General features: G+C 40.1%; 1 protein-coding gene across 1 annotated transcript in view; it reads left to right on the forward strand.

Moving 5' to 3' along the window:
• The first annotated feature begins 1,381 nt into the window (after positions 1–1,381).
• Positions 1,382–12,545, forward strand: part of LOC103372449 (cingulin-like protein 1) — a 71,779-nt gene continuing 60,615 nt past the window's right edge. Inside the window, exons 1-2 of the mRNA XM_008302102.1 lie at positions 1,382–1,502; positions 4,073–4,164. Coding sequence (XP_008300324.1) covers positions 1,382–1,502; positions 4,073–4,164 — 213 coding nt within the window. The remainder of the gene's footprint in view (positions 1,503–4,072; positions 4,165–12,545) is intronic.

Here is a 12,545-nt window from a genome sequence, read left to right on the forward strand (position 1 = left end):
GACCCATTCCACATTAAAACTCAATCCTATAACGTGCTATCAAATGATATTATGGCATTAAAATATGATTGGAAACTGTCGAATTTCAACTAGAATTAAAAATAGTGTATTTATTGTTTCACAGCACCAAATTAGCCTAGCTTTTATCAGCTTAGATGCTAATGCTAATCTCAGATCAAGATCATATCAACTAGAAAAATAAAAATAAAACAAAATAAGTAAAATTAAAATAGAGAAATGTTTATTCTTTTTCATTAAATATGTTAAATATTTTTACAGATATTTCCAGTTAGTTCTTCTTTGGTGGTAAACAGACACTAGCAGAGCAGCATTTTGCTCTATATGACTTTATACAGACTTTTTATTAGGATACGTTCTTATTTAACAAACTGAATTTAAAGATTTTTTTTGAGAAATATTACGCAAAAAGAAATCAGTGATTGTAAGGTAAAGTCAGACATTTTTCTGTATGTGTTGGTGATCTCAGAGGCGTAAAAGCTTGGCTAGCTAGTTTTTTTAAAGCAAGAATTAACGTTTTTATCTGTTATGATTGGATTTTGTTGCTGTTTTATTTATGCGATAAAACAAATGTTATTCCTGAGATGCTGGAGCACCTGCGTAGATTACATTACAGGTGAAAAAATTTCCATAATTTAGCTTTTCATTTAACTACCTGGAGAGTTTTGTGGTCCTACAAAAATTACACATTTCTGATAAATAAAATACAGAAATAATGTCATTCTGAAAAAAGTAAAGGACAATAACGATATTGGAAAGCTGGATTATGACCTTAACTAAAGTCTGACTTCAGTTTTTTTGTCAGTTTTACTTTCTTTAAAGCTTAAAAGCTGAAACACAACTTTCTTCGCGTCACACCTGTGAAAAGCCGAACAACACGTTCTGTGGCGCTGAAAGGAGATTTATAAAGTCTGAGAAAATAATCCTGCTGATGTAATCAGGGTTATCTCAGATTAAGCGTCTAAATTTTTGTCAGTCTCGCCGGATTACAAACATTCTGAAAGACGAGCGTATTTTCACGTCGGAGAACGACTGCACCCATTATCATAATAGAGGAAAAAATGCGCCGGTTTGTTTGCATTTCTTTAAACGAATCACAATCGCTTCGGGTGTTGGTCCCAAAAATGCAGCGACGGTGTCCCTGCAGGACGGTCTGAAAGGAGGGAACTTGTTTTTCGAGGAACATTTGCATGTGGGGGGAAGAAAAAGGCAGATTCCCTCCAAAAAAACACCACAAGAACAGAATAATTTGGTAATCAGAGGTGACGCCTTTAGCGCTGCAGGTGCTCGATGGACTCATTAATGCTGCAGATGATTTGCTGGCTTTTGCAGAAATCTATTAAACCGATATGACAGAGCTGGAATGCATGGTTCACTCACTGGTCCAGTCACTGGTCCAGTCACTGGTCCAGTCACTGGTGGATTCTGCTGCCAGAAGGAAGACGACACGTCAGATCAACTCCACCTGATGACAGAAGAGTCACGTGAGATGGGCTTCACTGAGAAAGCTGTCTGCATCTGTAGTAAAATCAGATTCACTACGGAAATAAGCTAAATGTAAGACTTGTGTTGTCATTGGTCTTTAGTTGTTGTTTCAAATAAAGAGGTGGATTTGGAACCAGTAGCTTGTAGCTAATGGAGGAAATGCAGACTTATACCTAACATCCAGGAGGTCAGACTGGAGAGAGTTTAGCAAAACATGCTATCGATTAGCTTCATGGGAAATGTAGGCTCTGTTTTTATGGACTCATGTGTGGAAACGAAAAGATTCTTTGACTTTCACTTTTCTTTTTTAGTTTAGCGAGAAAGTGAATTTTATCCAACAGTTTGATACTTTCGGATACTCCGGCATCATGCTTTTTTTTAATTAGAACTTCAAAATTTTGTCATTTGTTATTTCTATTATTGTATTTAGTGATTATTTACTCAACAAAATGTCCATCACAGGAGTCCAAAAGCAAAACAGAGAACATTAGAGAAGCTGGATTGTTGGCAACGTTTGGAGATTGAACTTTAAAAGTGGCTAAAAGGGTTTATCAGCTTTGGAAAATGTGTTTTGAAAACACATCCGCTGATTGTTTCCATCATATCTGAGGACAAACACTCGTCTAACGAAGACTGATTGGATTTATGTTGATTAGATTTTAACAACAATTGGTCCAAATGTCCACAGGAGCTCTGAAGCCTCTCTGAAGTGTGGCCTATCTGGCTCTTGAGCAGGCGTGTGCTGTGGTTTGCACATGATAAAGCGACACGTGCCACGCTGCAATCAGTCCGGACTAAGACTCCCTAAAACCGTCCTCAGGTGAGTCTCACCTGCCTCAGACGGTCACACCAACCAGAACATTCAGACAACATTCATTCGAGGTTGTCACAGCAAATTGCTGACTTTACGAGCATGAATGCAGGATTACTCAGCGCCGCTTGTACGTGTGTGGCGTCCACGCTGAGCTGCTGCTGCTGCTGCTGCTGGGCGTGTAGCAGCTCACAGGAATGTGAGGCGTTGTTCCAGCGTTGTTCCAGCGTTGCTCAACACAAAGCAGCTCGGACACCTATAGCAACCGGCCGCTGTTTAACCAACAGGCCGTCCTCGACACTTTACTGCAGAGTTCAGTGTTCAGGCCAGTAAAAGTTACAGTCGGAGGCTTTTCACACGATCAAAGTTTACTGGATCAGATTTTACAGCAACCTTTGCTCATCATGGATCCATCTCAGATCATCACATTCTTCTGAACAATTTCTGCTTAAATCCATTTATTAGTTACCCGAAAGTGTTCTGGCATAAAATATGGATGATTATGAAGATATTTGTGAAATTTGAGCGTCATATATCAAATAGTTTCCAAAATAATTTAAAAGAAAAAGATCATTGACCCACTTTCAGCTCATTAAAGTCTGAGGCTGATTGAACGACAACATCTGAGGAACTATTAAAGATTAAAACCTGAAAGTTTCTCTCTTGTTTTTCATCATGTCACTGATCCAGAATCTGGAATATCGGTCAAGTAGTTCAACTGATCTCTGATTTATGGGGGAGTTGAAATATAAAGAAATAAAATAAAGTCGTCATGAAAACTCACATTTTTGAGCCGATAACTTGGACCAAGTATTTCACATTAAACTATTCTACATGTTTAGTTTTGTATTACTGTGACCTGCAGCTACATGTGGTTCAGAAAATATCACTAGTTGACTTCTGATTATTGTTTTTTGTTAATATGAGCTCAAAGATGGAACTTCTCATGACGGCTTCAGGTTTTTTTTTTTCATATTTCAGCTCAACTGTAATCAGAGATCATCTGATCCACATGTCCAGTTTTACAGATTCTGCTTCAGTGACATGATGAGAAATAACAGAGAAACTTTCAGGTTTTTATCTTTAATAGTTCCTCAGATATTGTTGCTCAACCAGCCTCACATTTCAATGTGAAAATGCTGCTAAATGTGGGTCAAAGGGCAAATATTTGCTGTGTCAGGCTAAAATTTCACAAATATTTTTGCTTCCTGCCTTTTAAGAACATTCTGGCAACTAAAAGAAAACCTCCCTCTGAAACCAGTAATAGACCTTCACAGAACTTTCTCAGAACATTTTTAGAACACACACACACACACACACACACACACACACACACACACACACACAATAAAATAAATTAATTAACTAAGGCTCAGTAAGTTTCAGCTAAATGTGGGAACAATACAGTAAAATGTCAGCTTTTTGCTTTATTCTGATAAAATGTTCAGAATGCTTTGATTTATTCCATTTATGGACACATTTCTGCTGTTTGTTTTGCTTTTTTTCTGTATTTACACTGAATTCCGTTTCTCACATCAGACCAGCGGCGGCTTCAGAGGGAAACCACGGAAACCAGAAACGCCTCCAGCGCAGAGAACATTCCTGAAATCGCTACAATAGCTGCCCGATGGTGAGAAACAGAAGCGGCAGAGCTTCCAGAAGCGCTGCCACCGAGACGCGGTTCGCACGCCCGCTAAAACTTTCTCCGCGCCGCGTGCGTCATTACGCACCGTTACGCACGGTTCCGGTGTGTGGCAGGTGTAGCCGGACACACCCACGAGGCAAACTCCTGTCAGACAGAAGCGGCAGCCTGTCAGTCGGCAGCAGAACAGCGCAGAGGACGCCAACAGGTAAGAGGCTGATGATTTACCTGGAGAGCCGCTTGGATTTTAACTCCGGGGAGTTTCTCGCTCCTGATTCCGGGTCAGAAATGTGACCTGCGCTGCTTTCACTGACTGTAGAGAGTTCAGGGACGTTTCCTGGAGCTGGAAAGCGACTTTTTAGTCAAGTTTTTTGTTGTTGTTGTTTTGTTTTTAGAAGGACAGCAGCTGCAGGGAAACTTTAGCTCGAAACTTTCAAACAGGATCAGAAACTGAGAAAGTTTTGGATTTTGTTGGCAAACGGAGACACAGACAGACACAGTGAGATCAAGTCAGTCTGGATGTTTTATCACAGTTATCTGAAGTTTGTTATCAACTGATCCAGTGTGGAACTCACTCTGATGGAAGCTGCTATAAAACATGACAATAATCTGCAGATTAATCAGCTGTACAGTAAAGTTGGCCACACCTGGTCTGCTGCAGACAGAACTAGTTACCAGTTAACACCAGTCAGGTTTAATTATCAGTAACTGTATCTTTATTAACTACAACGTTTCCTAATTAAGCTGCAGTCTGCCTCCCTGTGTGACTCTGTTATGTAATGACACAATCAGCTTGAGGCTGGACTTCGGATCTCGGTGATGAAAGTGCAGATTGAGGGAATGTTTTTCAGAAATAGTGAAGAAATCAGAACCATCGGGTTTGTCTGGAGTCACTCTGGGATGTTTTGAAGCCACTGTTTGCTGAGGGTGTCCTCCACGTGCTGCACTTTGTATTAATGTAGAATCACATCATCAGTCTGCTGCTTTAATGAAGTTAATGAAGCTGCATTCGTACCAAGTGGCCAAAACTAATATGAAAGCAACAGGAAGTGATTTTAGAAGCTGTTGTTTTTAAATTCTGTGGCCACATGTTTCACTTCAGTGTGGAACAACTCGGTCGTTTATCACTTTTAGGATAAACTGTAAAACTGTGGAAAGTCTTTTTTTCTCCCCCTTAAAGACTTTCAGCTGGTGTTGAAGCGTTCGATGCAGTTTGGAATGAAATGTGGGTTAAATGTGTTTCCTTTGGGGCAGTTTGAGGGAAGATGAGGCGAAAAAAAATCACCCAGCGTGTGTGTCCGCATACTTTTAGCCACATGGCTACTTCTAGAAACTTATTTTAGAGTATTATGAGGAATATCAAAGGAATAATGTGAAAAAAATGTAATTTTTGGTGTAATTCTGTTAAAACTTAAAGCTCCTTAAAGATGCACCTGTTGCTGTTTCTTATCAGACACTTGTTTCCACAAACTTGTTCCTGTAATATTTCATAAATTATTCCAAAACAACATAATAAAATGGGGTTTGTGGTGTAAGTTTAATGAAAACTTGAAGCTGTAAAGCCTCTTAAAGTGTGATTGTTGCTGCGTCTTATTGTTTCCAGACAGCACTGTGGAAACTTTTTGGATTATTACAGGAATAATGTGACAAAACATAGTTTTTGGTATAAATTCAATTAAAACTAAAGCCTGTAAAGCACAGTAGAAGTGCAGCTGTTGCTGTTTGTTATTGTTTCCAGACAGCCACATATATCCACATGCTTATTTTGGAACATTATCAGGAACATTGTAGGAATAATCTGATAAAACAGGAAGTTTAACACACCAACGTGAAGCTGTGAAGCCCCGTTGGAGCGTAACTGCTCCTCATTGTTTCCAGACTCCATTATGTTCACTTTACAGAGACGCCAACTCAAATCTGTGCAAGACCGAACATGTGGCAGCTCCTGATGATGAATCTTCGTTATTCATCCTGATGAATCTGCTGTTTGGTGTTTTCTCAGAGTGTGTTCAGGCAGAAGGGCGAGTCCCGCTGTACTCTGCACCGCGATAAGAAATCAGGAAGAGATGTTATCTGTATGTGAGCTGGGCGTGGGCCGGACCGACGCCGGCTCCACGTGGAGCTGCACCGCCGCTTTATTGGCTCAGAACAGAACCCGGCGCTGGTTCGGATCCTCTGGAGGCACAAACAAGTTGCATTAATCTGGATTTCACTTGGAAGCGTCGTGTCCAGTGATGTGTCGCTGATCAGGCAGATCTTAAAGCTGCAGAAATCAGAGCGACAAGAGAGATTTGAGCTTCTTGTCTTGGTTTTCCTCCATATTTCTGGTTCTGATTGTTTCCAGCTGTTGCTTTTTTAGGACAAATCCGTTAAACAGATGAAGTTAGTGACGAGCTGCTGCAGAAGAAGCTCCAGAAGCAGGTTTTTATCAGCTGACTCCAAACAGTCTCCTCTGCAAGAATATAAAAAAACAAACCAGCTTAAATTTCACAATACGTACTGCTGCTGTTGTTCTTTGGTATAAAGACGTCGTAAAAAATCTGCAAGTTTGATCAAATCAAGCGATGAAAGATGGGAACAGACCAGAGCAGGTCTGGCTACAGTTATTTTAATGACCAAGATAAGAGCTTGAAAGTCGAGATCATTAAATCACGCTGACACCAGATGGAGGGTCAGAACATCCTCACAGCCTCTGTTTGAGTCAAAACCAGAAGTCCGGTTGGGTTTTCCTGAACCTCCTGGACGAGTGAGAATCTCCACCAACATGGAGATAAAAGTGCTTCGTTTTTATCTGGTCAGCTCGTCACAAAGAGCAGCGACTGATGCTATCTGCTGCTTCACACGTACATCTAAACACGATCTGTTTCTATTTCTGTTTTCCTTCATGCTCTGTGTCTACATGAGAAAACTCCAGAGCAGCAGATCGTCCTGCTTCAGCCTCAGAAGCTGCTGCTGCAGCTGCTCTTCCTCTGCATGTGAAACGTCACCGACTGCTGCAGCTCCCAGCAGCCGCTCATGCATGTGGAAGTGTTTTGTGAGCTGAGGAATGCTGTAACCCATCTGTTAGCATCTCCAGCTCCCCGCCGACGGCTCTTTGCCGCCCGACTCTCCTCCTCCTTTATCTTTCATTCCATCTTCCTTCTTCTGCTCTAATTGCTTTTATCTGCCTTTTGTTCGTCCTCACTTTCTCCGTCTCTTTGTGTTTATCACGTCCATTGTCTGTTTATCTTTTCATTCTGTTTATCTTTTTTATTCCACTCTCTGCATGTTCTTCTAACTCTTCAGTAATTCTTTTTGTGGACCAGATGTTTGACAGTTTTGGAGGTAACAGAAAGTATATTATGTACATATATGTCGTTTTTAAAATTAGTTTTATTTCTTTCCGTTAACTAAAATTTTATTTAGTTCATTTCCTTTCTTTTTTTTTTTGTATTTTTATTTATTTATTAGCATTATAAAGAAATAGACATTTTTTTAATTGTGTGATTTTTAATTTTTTTTTTTAAATAAATATTATTTGCACAATTTAAAATATTTTATATTATTTGTTATTTTTATTCCTTTTTTTGCATTTTTAATATGTTATTAGTAAATGGTGCTTTTAATTTTATTTCTATCATTTAAATTTTTATATCAGTGCATTATCCAATATTTATATTTGGAATATTTGATGTAAAACTGAGTAATCCAATTTAATTTATTTTTACATTTATTTTTTTGTGTATTTTCGTTAAATAAATTACACATTCTTTTCTTATGTGTGTATTTTTTAAAAATATATATTTTTTTGCTTTTTTTTTTACATGTCTAGTTTCATTTTTTAAATGTTCTTTCATTTTTTTGTATTTTTTAAAAAATATATTTGTAATATATAAATTACCTCTTTTTTTAAAGAATGTTTTTGCATATTATTTTTATTTTTATTGTCATCATCAGTGGTACACCTGGTTCTTGATCTTTGCTCTCTGAGCTCTGTGACGCTGATCGATTCGATCCAGTGACATCATGAAGGTTTCCTGCAGCAGTCGGTGGTTAAAATGTTCTTATTATGTTCCTTATAGCAGACGTTTCCCTGCTCTGTGTTTCTTTCCCTCTGGTTTTTAACTTTCCTTTCTCCGGCCTTTCCTCATACCTCCCGTTCTATTTCGGCCTCCTTCACTTTTCCCTCCTTTACTTTTCGCCCAGTTTCTGTCTCCGTCCTCGTGTCACAGAATCAGAAAAGCCAGAGTTTGCTTTGACCACTGACAGCCCCGATATCGCTCCGGTGGATGTTGTGACCCACACCCGGCCGCCGTCTTTCTCTTTAATGTGCTTTAATGAGACGACATTCTTTCCCTTGACTCCTGCTCCGGCAGCCGACCGACCAGCCCGACCAGAAAACTCCCTCCTCTCTCTCTCCCTGGGTTTCTCTTTGTCTCTCGCCCTCAGTCGCTCACAAACATTTGCCAAAAAAGGAATCCACAAACAGAGACATTTAAAAAAAACACACCGATACTTCCTGCTTTATTCTGACCCTTCATAGTGGGAGACATTTTCCCATGACAGCAAAATAATACTTCTGTTTTGATACCGTTGTTGGAGGATAAAGTAGTTCTAGAAACTTTTAACAAACTCGGGCGACTTGTTGAACTAAATTAATACGATAATATTTGTTCCACCAGTTTGTTCTGACATCAGATTTCATTCTATGTCGTTGGACTTACCAAAGGAGGCAAAAACTATCAGAGACATGTTTGCTGAAACTTGAAAGGTCCGTTTCTTTAGAGTTAAAAGAAAGTCTGGTTCAAACTGCCTGTACGTCTATTAATCTTGTCAACACCTTTATTCACTTAATTTCAATTAGTTTCATCCTTTTTTTCCCATTTTTAACGTTCAATTTGTCTCGTTTATTTTTACGATCTCTGGTGTTCTGAGCTGTTTTGATCCCTCTTATGGTTCGTTATCTAAGGTGCAGCTTCATCCACATCTGTACTCAGTGTTTTCAAAGTAAAACATCCGGTTCTACGAGCAGATTCTAACTTTTCAAAGGTGTCCATAAACAAACAAAAAAATGTTTGCGGCTGATTTGCAGCTAAAACCAGAGAATGTGGCCACAAGTTTGTTGTTCTTGGCAACCTGACGCAAACTCCCAGGAAATCCCACCAACGTTCGTCTGGTGGTTTCCGTCCACGGTTCTCCTGTCAAGGTAGTCTTTGACAATGTGGCTGCAAGTTGCTGCAAGGTTGTGTTATTGCATACACTTCAGATTAGATTAGATTAGATTATATGTGTGGGACGTTTACTGCACTTGTCGCTGACTTTGTGGAGAACTTTGGTTGGTTTGGTGGAACGTTTAGTGTCTCAGTGTTTACTTGGTTTTCACGGTTGCTCCACAACAAGAAGTTGCTGGTTGGTGCAAATGTTTGCTGCCCAGTGTTTACTGGGATCAACCACAGCAGATGAAGTGAATGGACTGAACTGTTTGTCGTATGGTTTTTCCACAGAGTTCGGCAAAAGTCCTCCACCGGTTTACCGCAAATTTAACATGCAAATGAAAACAAGGCTTTGCTGGAACTTCTAGACGACATCGCCAAAAGCTGACCGCAGCTGTTTGCCAGAAACGTCGGCGTCGCTGCTTTTCTGATGTGTTGTTTGTGCAAAAGTGAACCAAATGGGCCTTCGTCAAACCGAACTCTTAGTCCTCATCCCTGGAGTCTTTTCTCTTGTAAAACAAACACTGTTGACAACCAAAACACATGATTGTAAAACCTGCCAGTCGAAAACCTTCTCGGACATAAAGACAGTCTGTCATGAGTGTTTTCTAACGTTGAACAAACGTTTCTGAAGGCCGCGTTCATAAAACATGCCGATGTGGACCTGAATCCTACTTTGTTTTGCTTCCAAGTTACTCTCATGGACGTTTAAATCCGACGACAAACCAGATTTTTTTAAAGATTTGATCAGAGCTGATTGACACCTTTAATGTGAACTCTGCTTATTCTGGATGAGACAGTCATAAATTACATAAAAACTCATTATACGTGTGAGACAGCGTTTGATAAGGTGCTACATGATGTCATTGTTTCTAGAAAACTCGCTTCCCTTCGTGCAGATACCTGCCTTTGCATGTGTGTGTTCCAAATCACCGAAACCTCCATTACCTTAGCATTTAGCTATGTCATTAAAAGCAGGCCGATGATCTCAACAAACACAGTCGCTGTCAAAACTGGGGTGACGGGTTGACGCATCTCATTGAAACTCAGTAACACACGTGTGAATATTCAGACATTCAGACACACAAATACATGAAAACACATCTTTGCTTTTTGTTCCAAGTTATCTGGACTTCAGGTTTCAGACGAGCCCCTTGAGCAGACAAAAGACTCGGATATTAAGCAGCAGGAGAGGCCACGAAAGGCCTTAAAATCTCCTCTAAAATATGCAGAGATATTAAAAAAAAACAAAACAAAACAAGAACCCTTTGTTGCCCTGGTTGAAATCCTGACAGATGAGTACAGCAGATAGAAAAGCCGTTGCAGCAGGTGTGACGACATGAAAGCATGTATGAGAGTCTCGGTGTCGTGACGATTTAAGACTGGATCGTATTTTTGAAATATGTCAGAGATGATAAAGACATGATTGCACAAGCTTTATGGTGCTCAAAACTCACTGGCAGACTGGATGCCAAGAAGCCTTGCAACAGACTCGATACGATCCGAAAGGGAAACAGTGACTAAGACCTTTGTTGTCTGGTGTTTTTTAGGGCAAAGGAACATTTTGCACATGAGACAGGTGTGTAGGACGGGGGTTAGCATGTTTCTAAGGCTTCTGCACACAGTATTAGCTTCACGCTTTGGTGTTAGACCTTCAAAACCGACATTTTTAGATTCAAGTTTGATCTGTTGGTAACCGTTGTGGGAAACGTTTGGTCACTAAAGCGTTTCTCACGACAACCAGAGCGGCGTACGTTGGTGTTGCCGTGAGCTGCCATGCCTGAGCGATGAGTTTTTGTTCAGGGTGTTGTCTGTCTGTCTGTCTGTCTGTCAGCCGTCAGGGTGTTTCTCAAAGACGAGAAGTATGTCTGTGTTTGCTGTCTTTCTACCTCAAGCTTCGCTCCTGGTCCCTTTCATGTTTGCAGAAATGATTGTAGATGTCCTTCATCCCGACAGTGGATACCTGTAGCGTGAAAACCATTACAGACGCTGTTTGTGCAGCTCCGTGGCGAAGCGTGTAATTATCTTTTGTGCAAATATTCCTTCGTTTTCCTCGGGACACTTAAATTGTCAAGATAAAGCATTAAGCGGGAGTTCAAAGGGGTTTTTTCCTGTAATTTCTACCAACATGAAAGTAAATAACGTTTATAATGAAACAGTTAATTGGCGGCAGTGCAACAAATGACATAAACTGAACCTCATTGGTCAGATCCAGTCGGTGTTGCTGTTCTTTGGATGGGTGTGGCGCTCTCATTCGCTTCTTCTGCTCGTATCTTGAAATCTCTGTTGGGTGATTTGAGACAGGAACGCAAACTTGGCTCAATAAAAGTGCATAAGTATTAAGCTTCTGCTGTTCCTGCGTTCAGGACAATCCGTCTATTGTGTCGTACATTCATTTGTATCATCATCGAATGTCAGAGTCGTCTGGAATGAGAAACACCCCGAAGTGGAATCTGGTGCCGATCAATCATTAACACAGTGGAATTTTTGTACCAGAGACGGGACTTCTCATAAAGCCTAAAAAGGCCTTTTGTGTGCTGCTCAACAGTCGCTTTGCTCTGTGGCAGATTAAAAAAAAAATCTGCTTTGTGTCCTCAACAGGGACGATTGTCGGCAACCAGTGAGACTTCTGTCATAAAACTAAGTGTTCTACTGGTGATCAAAGCGCTTTTGAGCTCATTTAGTGCTAATAACATAAAACTGTGGACATTAATGGCACTGCTGGTGCATTAACGTATAGATTTCCAGTGTTTTTGCCTCATATTCTGTTGCCAGTTCAACGTTTTCCTTGAATTATATGCATTATACAGTAAGCCAGGACTTCCCAGGATGATCTAATGATCGTAAAGATACGTTACAGCCACCAGTTTCCTTGTTTCACTTTGTTTCTGAGAAATCATCTATTGCCCATCATGCAGGATGAGTCTAAATACTACAACACCCATCAACATGAAGCACAGTTGCAAAGAAAAAGACGCCGATTATAAAATCAGAACAGTTATTAAGACAATGTGGAACCTTAGCTGTCCAGTCCATCAAGAACGACTCAAAATCGTAGAGTCTTTGTTAAACATGGCCGTCCGAAACGTAAAGTTAACATGGAAGTGACATAAACCTGCATTCTGTCCAACAGCCAGCAGGGGGCGACTCCTCTGATAACAAAAAGAAGTCAGATTGTATAGAAGTCTATGAGACAACAACCCGACTTCTTACTTGATTTGCCGCCACGGTAAACATTTTTCTAATGAGTTCATGGTCTCAAAGACTACTTTTAAGATTTGTTGAAGACAGCATGATGTTTATTTAGTGGATTTTGGTTCCATTTAGCGTAAAAAACGTGATTTAGCAGGTTATATTTGCTGCCGTATGATTTGTCAGTTAGATCCCCCTTCGCTCG

This window comes from Stegastes partitus, unplaced genomic scaffold, assembly GCF_000690725.1.
Source record: "Stegastes partitus isolate 25-593 unplaced genomic scaffold, Stegastes_partitus-1.0.2 Scaffold1757, whole genome shotgun sequence".
Classification (NCBI taxonomy): domain Eukaryota; kingdom Metazoa; phylum Chordata; class Actinopteri; family Pomacentridae; genus Stegastes; species Stegastes partitus.